Source organism: Neodiprion fabricii, chromosome 3, assembly GCF_021155785.1.
Source record: "Neodiprion fabricii isolate iyNeoFabr1 chromosome 3, iyNeoFabr1.1, whole genome shotgun sequence".
NCBI lineage: Eukaryota > Metazoa > Arthropoda > Insecta > Hymenoptera > Diprionidae > Neodiprion > Neodiprion fabricii.
The window spans coordinates 14,171,804-14,190,441 of record NC_060241.1 but is presented as its reverse complement, the minus strand read 5'-3'; the positions used below and the strand labels follow the sequence as shown (position 1 = coordinate 14,190,441).

Here is an 18,638-nt window from a genome sequence, read left to right as displayed (position 1 = left end):
GTGATCAGCCTGACATCTCTATACTTCCTAACATTTTCCATTGTTTTGCCAAAAACTGCGTTGTTCATCAGTTTGTAAAAATTTTTCTCGAATACGTTGTGAGATTGTTTGCGCAAATCGGTTTTCAAATCTATGTGTTTTTTGAGCCACGGGGTTTGTCTGAATTTGAGAACTCTGTGAATTTTGAGTAATTTTAAGCCTAATTGTAAGCATTGTTTCAAAACGCTATAGTGAACAACGTAGTTTTTCTTGGAAAATAGCGTGGGCGTCAATTTCGGTTGCTTACTATTCGAGATCGGAGGTATGTAGTGCTCCCGACACGGTGGTAAATCCTTATGAATTTCATGCAGTTCCTCAGGATATTCCAAATCCACCTCCAGTATGTAACCAAACTCCGCATCGTCAGAGATGGTAAGACCGTCGCATTGTCCGAAGTCTGATACCCATTTGAAGGAACTGTATGGCAGAGCAAAGCTCATAGCAGCACCGTACAAATTATTAACGTCAAAGTACTTGAGATAAGATGCTTCGACCTCAGGATCGAATTCCTCTCCCATATATCTATTGTTGGCCTTTGCGTATCTGTTCGAACACTGTGATACACCACCTCGAATACCCTTTTCGATAAACATAACCATGTCTATGTCGGTGAGAAGCTCGAGTTCGATGCCTGTACATTTTAACATTGCATCAAACGACAGACCGGGCGCTGTGTAGTAATGTAACGGGTCCAGTTTGTACGTCGTCCAACAGCTCTGTCGAAAGTTTTGAAAAACGTCGGCCAGTAAAAACACGTCCGTCTGTAAATACAAGTCCGAATACTCTCCCAAAGTTTGAACATTAAAAGTTTGCCAAACTTTACATGCATGTGCATAGTCCTCGTCTGATATATCCTGATCATTTAATTTTGAGTAAAATTGTTGTTTGGATGGTAACCGTGTGTCCTCGAGCTTCTCCCAACTGTCTATGTATTCGTACGGAAACACTCCTTTCCTGGTCAATAACTGAAATTTATCTGAGCTACGATAAAATTATCGTGTGATCGATTTTTGATCATCACCGAGATACGTTGCTAATTTCTCAAGACTACTGGGCATGAAACGGTAGGAATCTACGAATCTAAACTTTATATCTGTCCCCTCGACATATTTTGTAAAGCGAATGTACTTTTCTTTGTTTACGGATAGAAGTTCAAACGTGCCCTCGTAAGATGTAGCCAGTGCTTTGATCAGGAAATGTGAATCGTAACCTGACAGATTGTGGAATATCCCTGGGATAGTGTGCGAATTTTGGTAATTTAGATTGCAACCTTGATTAGCAGCACCACGGTACTTTCCCGTAAAATGGCGGTGATCACGATGTTTCACGTCTGTAAGTGTAAACGGTTTTTCACAAATGTGATACACTGTTGTTGAATGAAATTCGTTGATTTGATTAAAATTGAGCGGCTACATTGATACAACAGTTTTGAAATAAACTTCTAACGAATGTGTCAATTCCGCTAACTCATTCACAAACCATTGAATGCAAGTTTCTCCGTGATTATTTTGAATTTTGAAAGCGAATCGTCAAACGCACGATGTAGATAATAAGCTATACTATACGGAAGATGCTTCTGATAAATTGTTGTTGTACCCATCTTTTTGAGCGTAGGTTCCAGTAAACATTCGAGATCCGCGTAAATGCATGATGTAACGGTTTCTTCGTGCTTGAAATTTTTCAATTTCAGTATTTTTACCTTATCTGTAGGTAAAATAACTTTGGTTTTGTTTAAATTCATGCAATATACATTGTACTTTGTTAAACATCTTTAAGAATGAAAGTGAGTCAAACATCTATCACATAACCAAGTACGACATTTATGCTTAGAAATTTGAGATCTTGTTAATCGAGACAGATTTCGTACACATGTAAACTGAAAGATTCTATTTTTTTCATAATTTTCCATATCAACATCATCATCATCATGGTCAGTGATTTCAGTTTCTATCGCCAAAAGATGAATTACAGGTTTATCGGACTCATTCTGACTCAGGTGAATCGGTACTATTTCACTTTTTTTCCGATCACCTTGGTCTATTCCATAATAGACATTATGGTCATACCATAAACGTTGATTGAAAGACTGTTAGGCTTCTCCAATTCTGAAACGGTGTTTTTGTCTAGAGACATAGGAAACTTTATACCATCATACCGTAGCACCGAGCTGAAATGCTGGTTACGAGCTGGTCGCGTTAGGATGGTTGTTGTCAGTTGGGAACAGAGCTACGGTGACCGACCAAAGAAAGCAGTAAGAGTCGTTGTTTCTGATGTTTACCACAGCCTTCTTATTACTGATATGCTTAGGTAACGGGGTGTATGTGACCACACCGCCTCATAGTGGCACGTATTTGTTGATATTCACAGTCAAATTTATTATTTCAGTCAGCGACCAGCCTGAATTCTATTCCTGGAAATCTCCCACCTTTTTTAACAAACGCTTCGTCGCATTTTCGATGAACCATTCGTTTATATCCGTTATCTGGAGGATGATTTCATTTCTCGTATTGAAAAATTTGATCTCTTCCACCGTGTCATCATATTTTCTAGCTTCAAATTTACAAGCCAGGATAACGTTGGCTTTCAAGCTCATGTCTTTCTTCAGAGCGTTTTTCAGTCTCGTCACAGCTAGTACCTTTGCGTCTTCTAGAAATCTCTCCACATCATCATGCTTCAAATTGACGATGGATCCATTTCGAATTATATTCTCGAAAGCTGATTCCAAATCTTCCCAGTGAACTCGATCGCTTCTTCTTACTTTTCGCGTACCTCCACCCGTTTTCTAAAGATGTTTGAATTTTTCCGCGAGCGCTTTCAAGAGTCCGATCGTTGTGATGATTCTCGTCTTTTCTCCAATCGATGAAGCCTTTCGCGAAATTTTGTTCAGAAGCCGAATATTTTGACTTTCAAATTTTATCCATTTCTGATTTTGTGCTGTTGATGATGATTTGTCCAAGATTTCATACGCCGATTTCATAATATTCATCAATCTGAAACACTTCGCGGATTCCATCTTGAGCTTTTTCCTCACGTAAACTTGACAAGTTGTGACTTGATGATAGTTTGCAGTGACGAGCGTTTTTCTTATAGGGCGGCTGTACGTCTGTTTGTGTATGCGCGCGCACCTTTCAGCATTCTTAGAGCGATAGTAACCCAACACCGCAGATCCATGGCTCTGAATGTGCTGCGGCTATTGGTAAGTGGTAAGTACAAGTACTGCCGCCTGGTGTTCAAAATTTAAACTAGCGAAAACGGGTCCGCTGTCATATGGATATTGCTCAACATATTGATAATGTAAACTTTAATTTACAATTATTGAGTTTTTTTTATTGTTAGCTAAGAAACAAACTAAAATTAAAATGGAAAGTGTTGTTGATGATTCGGGTGTACGTTTTTCTCCGAGGGAAACAAAAAGTAAAGCTTTTTGCAGTGTGTATGGATGTAAGAGTAAAGCTTGTAGGGATTCAGATGTCAGATTTCATCTTTTTCCTAAAAAAAAACAATTTCATAAAAATTATAAATACGTTCGGTGAAGAAGAAAAAGTAGACTGCCGAAAAATGTGGCAAATTGTGTTAAAAATTGGTAAAAATGTTACCGATAACATGCAAGTTTGTTCTTTGCATTTTAAACAGTCCGATTATTTTTCACCAGGTGATTATATTATATTATATTTGTTTTTTAATTATCTTAATAACTTTTTTATTTGCAATATTAACTAAGGGCATTACTTTCTTATGTAGATTTAAGCTCCAAAGGCAAACGAAGATTAAAACAAAATGCAGTTCCTTCATGTAATTTACCTTCTACAGACAAGACACCAAGATTAATCACCAACAAAAATACTGACAGAGAGACAAGAAGATTACGAAGAGATAAGAGTAGGAATGAAGTATTGCCAGCTAGTCAGCTTAGTTGTCAAGATCAGGATGTGTTAGATACTAATAACTTAGATACTAATAATTTGACAGAGGAACCGGATGACCAAGGAGAAAGTAGTTCCATCAGTTTAGTTCAAGATACACCTCTGCTTACAGAAAATGACCAAATTTTGGCTACAAAACGCCTGGTTGATATTGGTGTTCAGATTAAAAGCGGGGATTTAATCACAGATTTTTGTGATATTTTAAAAACTGAAAAAGAGCTCAACACACTAACTGGTATTATTAATTTTGATATCTTAAAAACTATTATTGACGTGGTAAAGGATGGCTTTCCTAAATATAGATTTGAAACGATGAACCTTCGAAGTAAAATAATAATGACATTCATAAAATTGAAGCATAATTTATCATATGCAATCTTGGCAGTTTTGTTTAAGTATTCATCTTTATCACAGTGTCGAAGAGTAGTCCTTACGATAATCGATATGCTTTATGTTTGTTTGAAAGAAGGCATTCCTTTTCCGGATGAAGATGAAATTTCTAAGAATCTCCCAGTATGTTTTGATGATTTTAGAAATGTGAGAATCGTTCTAGATTGCACTGAAATATTTATCCAAAGACCAAAAAATCTATGCTGTCAACAAGCAAGTTATTCTCGGTACAAAAGTACTTACACAATAAAATTTATGACTGGAGTAACTCCTGGAGGAATAATATCATTTATTAGTGAAATGTACGGAGGAAGAGTTTCAGATGATGCGATATTTGAACAATCCAAAATATTAAATTATCTAGAAAAAGGTGAAGCAATAATGGTTGATAAAGGGTTTCGAGTTGATAAATTATGCAAGGAAAAAGATATTAAGCTTATAAGGCCTCCATTTAAGAAAGAGCAGCTTCAATTTACCAGAGAAGAATTACGATTGAACGCTGAAATAGCGAGAGCTCGTGTACACGTGGAACGTTCTAATCAACGACTCAAAGTCTTTAAAGTTTTAGGTTCGCGAATGCCAATTGGTTTAGTGAAGAAAGGCAAAGAAATTTTAACAATAATTGGTACAGTTGTCAATTTAAGCTCTCCGATTTTGAAAGATGATAAATTTTTGTCTGAAAAGGAATAACTTTATTATAAATTAAATCTATTATTCGTAATATTACATTAAAACTATGTAATTCACCTAGAATGTTAATAATAAATGAAAACACAATTGAATATGTTGCAGGTATTTATTTAAATTTAAAAATATTTTTAAAGAACGGTTATTCACAAATAATCAACATTTAATTTTGTTTATGTTCATCTGTGCATGCATAGTGTAACATTTCATTGAAATATATTAATTTTAAAGATGTGAATAAATCGTTTACGAATTGTTTATCAAAATCTACTGTTAAAACTTTCATACTTCTATCAAACGAAGAAAATATAATAAAATCAGTTTTTTGAATATTTAAAATACCCATTCCGAACTGAATTTGGCCATAATACTTATGATTTTTTTTTAAACTCAAAATACTTTCATCTTTTGGATTTGTTTGAATGAAATTGAGTTTAGAAATAACTTCATTTACAGGTAAAGATTTACCCTCATATGGACATTTAATCTCTAACAATTTAATTGGTTTATCCTTATCGAAAATAATACCGTCAGGAGAATATCCTAACCACGGATTGTCTCTAGAAATTATTAGTCCGCATTGAAATACATTGGTAGATGGATTTAATTCTTGATATGTTTCTCGAGCAACAGGTTCAAATTTTAGACCATGTTTCATTGCTGGAGTGCTAATATTTGTCGGATAGAAATATTTCATAGACTTATTTTTCCAATTGGGTTTTAAATTTTTTCGATAAGTGTATAACTCGTAACATCGCGAGCCAGTTATTCGAAATTGACGTTCTTTCTGCCAAACACTATAAAATTTTTGAGTTTCTAAACAAATATTATAAGGATTCCCAATTAATTGCTCTAAAAGTTTCTGGCAACATTCTCTCAGTGGTCGGAAGGGTTTTTCAGAAAGATTGAGTGGGATTGATGACGAGAATGAGTGTGAAATCAAACGTTGGATAAGTTGTAAGTTCTCAGGAGGTACAGTTTCAATAGTAGGTTGTTGCAGTGGAGCATGCCTTCCAGTTCTGTGATAAATATATTCAAAAACGTGTGAAAATAAAAATTAAACACAACATGATTAGAGAGTCATAAATTTTGATGAAGTAAATGTTACATACAAGTCATGATTAGAATTGATTGAATTATTCCATCGAAATAGTAAAAAAGTTTAAATTCATCGGCAAATATATACAAAATTGATTAAATTAAAAACAACAATTGTTTATATAAACAGTGAATCATAAAATTGTTTTCATGAAAATTTACTTCAACAAAATTTTCATTAAAAAAAAAATCAATCATAAATAAATTAATCATTCACGCTCGTACGCATGCTCTGACAAAGCTGATTTTAAATTTTTCGAAAAAAGTTTTTCCTTGATTGACTTCTTGACATCATCACTTAGTTCCTTGTGATTTTTCTTTATATAGAAGCAGCCGTGTTCACTCAAAGGCTTTGGATTATATTGTTCCAAACAAGCATTGCGAGGTGCACTCCAAAGACATTTCCTGTCTGTTGATGAAACCGTTTTGAAGCCAGCCAAATCATTACTAAAAAAAAATAATCAAAATATAATTAATTTGGCTTGGTAGTAGAAATTACATACCAAGAAACATTGAAAAAATATATCCCACTGTTTAAACTTACCGTGTGCAAAACACCAAAACACCAGCACTATGTTTACATGTTCCACTGTTCCCAGCTGTACAGCTGCACACTGAGGAAATAACCTTATCAGTTTTACTAATAACTGTTGTTATTTCGTGAGGATCTCCCCGAGTATTGGATGATTGTATACAATATGATAATAATTCATACTGCTCTTCATTTTCACTCAAAATTCCCGTATAAATTAAATGATTCGCATTGACAACTTGCTCGCCTTCAATAAAATTTCGGCTTTTCGTTGTAGACTCCAAATAATCCAATACTTTGCACATTGATAAAAACATTTTTTTCATTATTAATAGAACTTAGGGTAATGTCCTTTTTTAATGTTTATTATTAATAAAATTTAAGAAACGGATTTGTTTACATACAGTTTACATATGACATTAATCAGCCGACCCGTTTTCGCTAGTTCAAAATGTAGTCACCAGTTCGCGTGATTGCAACTCCCACTTACCAATCGGTCGACCTTGCACTCTGGTCTTGACTGAAACCGTCCAAAATTCATCGTAGAGTTCACATGACAGTTACAAGCCAGAAAGAATGTCACGTGGTTGATATCAAACTGACATCCGAGTCAGTGAAAAACAATTCTCAGAACCATTAATTTTGGAATGTCGCGTGGTTGATAACGTGGGAAAGGAATTTAGAGTGGTTAATGTTACACATCAGCAGTCCTGTCGTGGGAAAAGAATGCGGGACGGTAAAAAAGTTCTCGTCCCCGCTGCACCGTCCACCGTTGGGAGACGAGTACCACATGCAGATTTTGACCTTCGGTCGGTAAGATTGTCGGTAAAACAGCACGATTTTGACTTTCGACCGCGAAGAATTGTTGGTAGAGCAGTGCGATTTTCACCTTCAACCGATACAACTGTCGGTAAGGTTGCACGGTTTTGACCTCAAGCCGGTAAGGCAGACTGTGACGTGATCGCGAAAAAGGGTTTGAGTCAGGGGAGCATGTCGGTAAGTGTCAGTAACAGGAATCTGCGTGTAGAACCCCCATTGCTATACTACTATTCGACGACGAAAAATTCAAAATGGCTGGTCACTGACAACGCAAAAATCTCATTATCAAACTGTCTGTCGGTATTATAAAGCAAAAATACAGGCGACGCCATCTATCATAGCACTCACGTCAGCAACACTATTGTAGGCTTGCCCCTCGTGGGGGCACATACCGACTGTCGGTAAGGTAGAAATCAGGGGCAAGTTTGCCGGTATGCCGCCATTTTGTGGTCCAGAACCCTCTCATTATATCTACCACGCAGTCAACTTTAACATTCGTACTTTGTCGAAATTTATGGTTCCATGAATTTCCAATAATCACATTACCCGCGTTGCACTGATGACAAACTTAGACAGTTGATCGCACCACGTGGCACGTGTTTCCACAGGCTTCATGTCCTCTGTCACGACGGTCTCGTTGAAGGCGCTGGAAATATTGTACTGCGTGGTGTATTACCGTTTTCTGTAACAAAGTAGTTATAGTCTCAGTGATTGAACATGTACTGAGCGAACAGCAGCTTTCACCCATACCTGAGACAACCCACAAACAGTCGCATAGGTTTTGGTCTTGAAACTTTCACTTTCAAATATTTGTTTCTATCTTTTTTAGCACATTGAAATGAATAAGCTTCGAAGATTTTAGAGCTTTTGCTACGTAAGTAATAGAGAAGCACCTATTCTTGCTTTTTTCTAATATTTTTGGTTTTTTGAAGTTTTCATCTGACTGAATAATAAAACAAATAAATCAACAATACGATTTTTCATCTTTGACTATTACAATATTTTAACATAGATTCAATGATAAAATTCGTTTTTTTTCAGCAGGCTCGTAGTTTGAACTTTGATTTACACGAGGAAAATTATGCCTCACCTGATGGTCAAAACTTTTAGGTAGCAAGGATCCTGGTTTCTCGAGCGGTGCAATCATTATAACCATCGAACCTGGTTGTTTCGTCAGACATCAGATGCCAGAGTGAATTTCATCAGGCCATCGCCACCTTCTTGTTATCAGTTGAGGCAAAATTGAAGAGCAAGATATACTACAGATCATAATGGCTGAATATCCCATCATTTTACTTCAATCGAGCCAATAGCGATAAGTTTGTTACTTAGCCGTTGCTGCCAATTCATTCTACCGAGGAATCATTCTGTGCACTATTGTATTTCAAGCATTATCATTGACCAGCATTGGTTTTCAAACTTCATACCATTTAATTTGGTATCTTATTTTGAAGCTTACTTTTACTCTCTTTGGCATTAAATTCAAATCAATAGTTTTTCGAGTCCTCAATTAGATTGTAGGGTTTAATTTTCCTGGGGAAACCGAATCAATTTAAGTCTAGAATTGTTAAATAACTTCAGTTAAAAATTTCTTTAAATTCAATCTTAGTTGAGGGTGTCATCTGGCTAGCTAGTTGCACGATCACTTAAAACCGAATCCAATTTTACACTCTTTATAGGGTCCTACGCTAAGACTGAAAGCTTGTGAATCTCCATTTACCGCAATTATTTCTGCATTCCATCATTAAAAATTAGATATTCATTTATTTTGATGGAACAAGGAACACAATCTTGAATCCGATAAGTCAGTATCCTCGTAATAATGTTCTGACATTACTCAAAATCATGAGTGTCCTTGAAGGTGATTGTGTCGTCAAGGCGCATTTTGAGAAAGTTGATTTTCAACCTGTGTCACAGGATGTGGTCTACGTTCCTAAGTCCTACGCTTTCAATTAGATTTTCTCTGTTTCGAACCGCACTAACATAAAGTACAGAAATCATTCTAATAAATCTCATAATACTTGAATTTTCAATTTGAGTATTAGGTTTCCTTTATTTATTCAAGCAAACATCATTGAAAATTTGCGAAATGAACTCTGATAATCATTATACAATTTTCAATAGTAGTAGCAATAATTTATTGATCGGAAAAATTCATTGACTATCGATTATTTGTGAATTTTGTTGAACTATTTTCGAGAAAAAAAAGATCAACAGACCTGTTACAGATAGTGAGATATTTAAATTTCTTGAACGCTTGGTTTAATGTTTCATTTTCAAAAGTGATAAAACTCAATGTTACCGCCTGAAATCACAAGAGCGTGAGAAAGCTGCTTAGTTGCTTGAAAGTGGCGATGATCTTTGTACGTGTGATAAATTGAATGGGCAGATAACAGTAAATATTAGAGATGTAATTATTCTGGCCGTATCACCTGTTGATAGAATAAAATTCCATTGCTATTCCTAATGTACGAAATAATAAAATTGATCAAATAAAGTGTTTTCACCTACCTGCTTCGTTTCGTCCAAGCACCCAACATTTGGACAGATTTCTCATTTCAGTCGAATAAAGCCAATTTTCAAAGAGCATTAGCTTCAATTTTCCGAGTTACTACCTCGACTGTTAGAGATTCTAACCTCAAAAATTTGAATGAACTACATCGCCGTCAGAAACAGAGTTCGACAGCTGAAACTCGCAGTGGCCAGCCTGCTCTAGCAGCTGACAAAACTCGCGCATGCGCATTGTATGTATAGTTTCAACAGATTGTCCCGGTATGTATGTACACTAATTTTACGCATGCAATTTACAATTAGATATACTAAAAATGCAAGAGTGAATTTAAAAAGATAAAATGAACAACGACAATTGCGAAACACTCGAAAAACACTCGCGGAACACACTCCAAAAGAGATAAACTCAGTAGAGATCAATGAACACGTACGTCCCGCCGCAAGCCGCGAACTGATGCCACTGGAACTTCTGAGTAGCAGTGCTGTTATAGTCGTAAAACCAAACATGACAACAGTCGAACCAATTGGCCTCTTATGACGATCGAAAAATATATTCAGTACGGAATCAAAAAATTAAAAATTTACTTTAGTGAAATGTGACAGTCGCAGTAAAATATGATTGGTTATAACATTTTATGTTTGACCAAACATCAAAGGTGAGGTGTGGTAACAGTCGTGACAATTGTCGGGTGGATAAACACGGTGATTTTGAATCGCCCCAGGCTAATATCTCTGAAACTAACCAAAATATGGGAAAACATCTTAAACGAAACCTTTTGGGTGTCGAGGGGGAAAGGATACATGCAGTTATATTTTTTGTAGATAAGCGGGCTGAGCTACGGTAGAGGTCAACTTGGTTTTCTATTGACGAAACGGTATTGTTTTTCTTGCAGAATCTGAAAGAATATCAGATTCTGCATTCAAAATATCTGGAAATATTTAGTATAAAAATAATCACGAGATGAGAGCTGAGCGGATTGGATCATAACAGGGTGGTCATGTTATTATAAAATACTCAAAGTACGAAAATGCATCACTAAATTAAAAATAAGAATTACACATATGTTTGTACATAAGTATAGCATTGACAACATTTCATGCAGATTTCGAAATTGATATCATAGAATTTACTATAATTTCGTAATGATTCATAGCCACGGGAAGAATTAACAGGTGAACTCTGCACTCAAATCTGGAAATAATCCTTTGCGAAAATTGAAAGTCCCCATAGTGTTCAAATTGGCACAAAATTCATCGGACCAGTTAGGACTAGATAGATTGCCGTGAGTGGTGCCCCCGAAGAGATATAAGAATAATAAAGATATAAAGTTATTGGCGGCGAGGCATATGTCGGCCCTTTTGTATGTGGAAACGTCCGCTGAATAGAGAAGGAAGAACGATCAGACAGCCGTTCCTCTCTCTCTTCAACGGCAATAGCGCGACAGGGACAGACACGGCTTAGGGACTTGTGATCTCATTCAATGCCCGGACGCTTTGAGCGCTGCCTCACAGCCTCTATCTTAATATCTCTATGGTAAGAATCAGCCGAAAGTGTAATATCGAAATGGAAGAAGAGAGAAGAACTAGTGTGTCACTGCTACCCTTGTTTAATAACGCGTGTTAAACAAAGCAACTGGGATGCACTGAGCTCCCCTTTTGTTGGCCCAGAAACTCCATTTCTTACATCTTGAGTGCCTCAAATCAGCTTTCACTTTCTTTTTCTACCACCCATTATTCAAATGAATTCTTTCTTTTTTTGAAAAATCAGCAGGAATTAATGAAATGAGTATTGTTAACGAGTTTGGCGTTATTTCGATGTCGAAGACCATTTTATTCGTCCCACTCGTATTCAAATCTGTGGTTGAGTCGAAGAGGTCAGGTTATGCCGCCCGCGACGTAATATTTATGCTTTGCTAGCTGTCAACTGGGTTAGGTCATACGTTTCTTCTGCTAGCTGTTAGTCGAGACTAGCTATATGGACTACGATTCACCGTCGATTGTTCGAATCTATCATTTTTTTTTGAAGAAGTGGAAATTATCAAATTGAAAGACGGAGAAATTACATGCTTGTTGGGATTTCGATCCCAATGACAATTTTATTCGTCCTAGTTATATCAATTTTGCCGCATTGTCAGCTTCGTCAGGTTATGTGTACTCTGTGCTAGCTGTGAGTCGAAGGGGGCTGAATGGACTACGATTCCTTGGCGACTGTTCAAATCAATTTCGAGGGTGTAGTTCACAGAGTTGCCACGTGATTTGTTTGTGGCAGCACCAGCAATACTCGCTAGCAGAAGTTATTACCGAGCCGCCACTCTGTATCTGCGATAAAGGATGTAAAAGCATGATTTCGGCGTGTAACGTTAGTAAGAAATGTCGCCCAAATGAAATGTCGGTGTTTTTCGTAATTGCAAACCAGATCAGCTGCTATTTTTTCATCTCACCATCAAATTCTACCGCACAGGCCTAAAAATGTGTGTTACGTCAGCGCTAAGTGGCATCATACCGGATAGTTCGATCTATGCAGTGCAACTGTGAAAATTTTTTCATTGTGTGAGTGGTTACTGATCTGTAATGTTTTTTTCAAAATTCGTAAAAACAAAAAAATCGCTTATCTTTTTCCCAAAATAAGGTATTAGTTGCCCAAGTGTCGTTGTGATCGCTTCAACGGTGTAGAAGTTTTGGCATCCCGCGTTTTCGAAGTGTACCACGCTCCTTTAATAGCACCTCAAATCTTGACTCCTCAGGCTTCGCCTAGGCAATTTGAGGTCAGAAATGTGATAGTTTTCGAGGGTTTTCTCTGCATTGTCTGCAAGTATAACTACTAGTGGAGATAAATGTAGGCAGGACCAAATTATCTGGGGGCGAGTTTGGAACTATACTTATTAATTTTGCTATAAAGTTTCCTGTTTGGATGTTACACTTCGTCGCCGGGTTTGAGCGTGGACACGTCATCGTTGACGCGTTTATGATATTGCGCTTGTTGTCTCTCCTGTGCGCGCTTCATCTCAAACTAGAAACGATGTCGCAACTCGTCCAGCCGTTGTACACGATCCAGCCACTTCTGGTTCCTTGCGGTCTTTTCCGGTGAGTAGGTGTCTCCAGGTCTTCGTGGATCCCAGACATTCAAGAAATGAAATGAGCTGACTACCAGAGTGGAGTGGATTGCCATGTTATACGCCTGACATAGAGGCGCGATTAATTCATCCAACATGTCGTGATTATCGTCGTGCAAAAAACTTGATAGCATCGGGATTATGTTCTGATTCGTTCGCTCAACTGGTTTGGCCTGCAAATGGTACACGGGCGTAAGCACGTGCTCGTTGTCGTGTTCCTGCTTCAGTTAGTTTATGAATTTGTCTACAAATTCGATCCCGATATCCGTTATTACTCACTCTGGAAATCCCCATCGGTAGAAAACTTGCTTTATAGCCTGAGTAATTGATTTTTCGGTGGCAACTGCAAACGCTACGCATTCAAACCGTCGAGAGTAGTAGTCGGTGATCACCAGGAATACGGTTTTGCCTCTTTTCAATCTGGGCATCGGTTCCACGATGTCGATTGAGATGCTCTTCCAAGGGCGTGAAATTCCCTCAGAGCCACTTATCCTCGTTTCTTCGAGTTATCGGCCTTGTTCTTCAAGCGTGTCTGGCACTGTAAGACAAAGTCGCTGACGTCTTTGTACATGCCGGGCCAGTCATACTTCTCTCAGATGCGGTGATACGTTTCTTCAGTGCCCCAGTGACCCGTGTTGATTGGACAATGATGTCTCTCTAATATAGAAAGAATTTCTTTCTCTTCAACGACCATTTTCCAGGCCATCTTATCTTCCAGGATGCTTTTTAACGGGTGTGGGCGGCAGTAATACAGCCTTCCATCGGTTCCGATCTTGAATTTCGGGCATACGCTCGGTTTCTTGTTCACAATCTCGATCTTTCTGTTAATCCATGAGTTTGATTGCATAAGACGCAATCTGTCTGTTGTCGCGGTGGATTGTAAAATTTCTTGCCACGTGGCTTCTTCAGTTTGGCCTTCGAATTATTGAGATAGGTAATCCGGGGCCTCATGTTCCGAGCCTTTATTCTATCGTGATCTTATGCAACAAGAGTTTCAGTGCCCACCGGGCAAGTCACGTGGTTGGATTTTCCATTGACACAAGGTATTTCAGGCAGTTATGATCGGTCACAACTCGAAATGGTGATCCCCCGAGATAGCATCGTAGCTTATCCACTGCCCATACGATTGCGAGGCGCTCTTTCTCCGTCGTCGTGTATTTTGTCTCGGCTCCTTTCAATGCCCTGCTGAGAGAATAAGTCAGGTGTTCTTCGTCCGGTCCTTGCTGGGTGAGGAGTGCCCCTATTCCTGTGTCGAAAGCGTCGGTGTAAAGTATGAATGGTAGCTTCGGATCTGGTGTTGAGAGAGTCGGAATGTTTTCTAGCGAATTTTTGATCGCTTGGAAGGAGCTTTCTTCTTCTTCGCCCCATTTCCAAGGTACTCTGACGCTCGTCAGTCTGTTAAGAGGTCCTTGGACTCTTGCTATGTCCTTGAGGTGACGGTGATACCAGTTCACTATCCCGTTGAAGCGGCGTAGACCTCGTCGCTTCCTCGGCCTTTTAATGTCCTTTAAAGGAGTGATTTAGGCCGAGTCCGGTCGTAGGGTATCTTTGTCAAGGATAAACCCAAGGAATTTGACTTCGGGCACTGCGAAGTGGCTCTTCTCCAGGTTGACTTTGAGTTTCGCTTCGATTAAAACGTCGAACAGCGTCTCCAGGAGTAAAATATGGTCTTCGTAGGTCCTCGTGGCGATGATCCAGTCGTCGAGATAGACGAATATCTTGGCGATCAGATCTTCGCGGTCCATCGTGATCAGTTTTTGCCGAATTCTTTCTCTGAGTTTGTCCATGAACTCCTGAAACGTCGCTGGCGCTACGCAAAATCCGTGTGGCATCCTTTTGTATTGAAACAGTCCTTTGCCCTCGAAGATGAAGGCTGTCAAAGGCTGTGACTCTAGATCCATGGGAATTTGGTGAAAGGCTTCGCTAAAATCGATGGTGGTGATGAAGATTTCTTCATGAAGAGCATCCAGGATTGATTTCATATTTGGTAGCGGCCACACTGACATGACCGTCTTTTCATTTAGTCTTTTATAATTGATGCAGAAGCGGAGTTTTCCATTTGGTTTAAGTACGAGGAGCGGAGGGGTGGCCAAGGACTTTGGCTTTTCTCCACGTACCCTTTGGCGCGCAGACGATCCATTTCTGCATTCAATGCGTCACGTATAGCCGGTGGTCTTCTGTACGATTTCAGTTGTATGGGCGTGGACTCGGTTAGGATGATTTTATGCGAGATTAGGTCTGTGCAACCCATGTCGTATGCGTTGAGTCACTCTGACACCCACGACAACAAAGTATTCAGCTGCTCTGTCTCCGGCGCTTTGAGACGTCGCATCTTATTTGCTGAGACTTTGTACATTTTAAACGGAATTTTAACAGATGACACTACGACACTTTATGTGTTGTTATCGTAAACTCGTATACCCCAGTTAAGCCAAAAGTCCGTGCCAAGTTTAATCTCGTTAACCAACTGTTCCATGATGGAGAACCACTGGATGCTACCCACATTCACAATGTCAATCATAAATGATATGTGCATCTGGGGAACAATTCTCTGATTGTCGGCTAAGGTCACTGGTGCTGCGATTGTGTCTTCTTTTCCATGTTCGATCGCGTGGTGTTTGATCGACTCATATACGTCTCTATGCACGAAAGAGAAATTTGCGCCTGTATCGACGGGAGCAAGAAATCATTTTCCACCGATAAATACGGTTGTATACTAAGTTGCTGAGCAGGTTGGAGGTTGCTCTGGTATAGTCGAGATTATCCCCCTCGCGTATCTTGGTGCTTTCTCTCTCAGTGGAAAACATCCCGGTACTTTCGCGCCGCCGAAGGTAGTTATCTCTGGCCCGCCGAATTTGCAGTACAATTGTAGTCTAGCGCAGATTGCGTCTTCTTCGTCGCTGTCTAAATTCCTCTCCTCCTCCTTCTGTACGGGACTGGCCCAGCGGATGCTGGCGTTGCCTGCAGCAGCCCTTCCATCTCTGGTCCCTCCCGAGCGTGCACGCTCGTGTGGCGTGGCTAACCGCTCCTTCGCTTTCCCGGGATTTTTAGCTCTTCCCCGCCCCTCTGCGTTTTGGGTTTTCATCTGGTGAAGATTCATCTTCTTCTTGGGACGCTTCCCTATTATGCGGTGTAACGTGGCATTTTTGATGCCCGTTACAAGGGGCTCCTTGAACCCTGGGCGGAACCAAAATTTAGGAATTTCCGAAATTAAGTCGCGAAGTTTCTGCAAAAGAGCGCCAGGACTAGAGTCACGCATCCGAAACTACGAGAGGGGACACCTTAGCGAATAGCGTAAGATATTTCAGATTTTTTTTGTTTTTTTATTTTTCGAGCTACAACGACATCAGGCAAGAAGTCGACACCGAATTCGAGGAAAGTGCGAAGTGGCGGACTAGCGACAATTGCGAAGGAAGGATGTCGAGGCTGCGGAGGGGGAGCCGACGCAGATCCCCGCATCGCGGGAATCCAAGGTGGACGTGATTTCCGCTTGCGGCTGGCGCGCCGCAGCCTCTCCCCCTTCACCCCGCCAACAATTGACCAGCGAACTTGCGACGGACCGACTAGCGACGAGGGAGCACCACGCTCACCGCCAAGACGTCATGGAGCTGCGCGGAGGACGAGATTGCGAGCTAGCTTTAAGTTCTGCGCAGCGATGCTATTGAAGGTGCGCGTCGAGTTGCGTGATCGACGAAATCGATGACGGATCGAATATTGCGTATTCTTGTGGGTATGACGTCACGTGTGGGATGGCGTATCGAGATCCGTGTTGCGGCAGGTAGTACGTTTTCGAAACCACTCTAGTTCTGGCGGTCGTGATGAGTAGTCACGTTTTGGGGAGTTTCGCGAAGTAATAGAGTCGCCCAAAAATAGCGAGGGGAATGGAAAGGGGGTTGCAAGGATATAGAAGGTAAGCGCTGCTTCTATCCCTGCTATTGAATTTCGAGCATAATTGTGAAAGGCTTGCCGAGTACCGAATAACCGTTTTGGATTTGCGTTGTAGAGAAGTACTCGAAATTCTTTTGCCGATTCTTTTGCTTGATGACCGTAGCCTGAGTACGCGTGTTAGAGTAGAGTAAATTTTGCGTTCCTGAGAAAGTTGAGTAGAGTCACGGGTTTTAGTTGAGTCTTTCTCGTTAGTGAAATCAAGTATAGCCGAATTTCGCTGTACCGGGTCGAGCCGCGTTATCGGGTTTTTTAAGTCTCACCTCTCGAGTAGGTCTGGAAGTGCCGAATTGGAGTGCTCGGATTAGCGGGTAACGTCTTGGAGGATTTTGAAAAGATTTGATATCGGATGCGTTGCGATTGCGTATAGTTTAGGTTACGTTTAGTTGCGCCTGCATTGAGTTCCGTACCCGTTAGTTAAGATAATGTAGATTGAGTTGCGTTACCTTGAGCTTGTGTTTAGTTGAAGTTAAATGTAGTCGTGCTTGCGCTTAGTTGAATTGCCGTTTAGTTAAGATAGTGTTTAGTCGAGTTGAGGTGATGTATAGTCGAAATTGCCGTTGCGTTAAGCAGCAGTTGAGACGAGAAGTTTGAGCATTGAGTTTTGGTTGCGTTTAAAATACAGTAACGTTTGCGGATTCGTTTAGATTCAGGGCAGCTCGCGGTAGCGTCGAAGCTCCGAGTCAGGTGGGATCTCGGGTGAGATTGAGGACGCTGTCTGTTCGGTAGTCCGACGGCGCACCGTCGAAATATTAGTTTTGGTTTCGTTTCAAGCAATAATCGCCATGGAGAACAAATGGCGAATCTGCAAATTAAGAATTGCGTATGAAGATTTTGTGATCGTTGAGTGACGTTTTAGTTAGGGAGCCGCGAGCTCATTAGAGTAAGAAATAGAGTAGGTTACCTGTAATTTTCTGTTTAATTTTAGACTCGCGATGAGCGATTTTTGGATTATATTTTTTTTGTTCTGTATCACCGCTATTGGGAAATATAAGATTTCATTTTACTTTTGTTACATAGCGTGTGTATTTCGAGTGTCTCTCTCTCTCTCCAAAAATTACCCCTTCCCTCTCCGCGGTACTGAGCTATCGAGCATATGCCCGAGGAATAGCGCATTAATGATTTTGAGGCGTGTTAATCACGCCAGGCGCCCAACAAAAACTTTGCGATATTGTTTTAGATCCAGGGTACGTCGTGGACGCCAAATTATTGTGCACGCGGTAAATTCTCGGTCATTTTGTCCAAGTGACCGAGGAGCGGGAAAAATCCACGTCACAGCGCATACCACTTCTGGAGGTTTGTGCCTCTGTATCCCTCGTCGTGGGCTCCGTGGCTTTGTTGCGCACACCACTTTTGGACCTGTTCGCCTCTGCGCTGCACGTCATGGGCTCTGCGTTTTTCTTGGTGCCGGGTGTTACCACATATTTTCTTCGGCATCCGCCTGCAGGTGGTTCAACCAAGATCTCCTCTATAGGAAGGCCGGCCATCGGCTCCTCAGCCCCTGCCGTCTGTTTCCTCGGTGGGCTCACCTCCTCCTCAACAATCGGGACAGCGCGACTGTTGTGTTTCGTTTGAGTACGT

At 40.0% G+C, this 18,638-nt stretch overlaps 1 protein-coding gene across 1 annotated transcript; it reads left to right on the top strand.

Annotated features, from left to right (window-relative positions):
• Positions 1–3,338: 3,338 nt before the first annotated feature.
• Positions 3,339–5,042, top strand: LOC124178257. The gene is made up of 2 exons (XM_046561493.1): positions 3,339–3,453; positions 3,781–5,042. The coding sequence occupies exons 1-2, from the start codon at positions 3,399–3,401 to the stop codon at positions 5,040–5,042; spliced, it is 1,317 nt and encodes a 438-aa protein (XP_046417449.1). The 5' UTR covers positions 3,339–3,398.
• Positions 5,043–18,638: the final 13,596 nt, after the last annotated feature.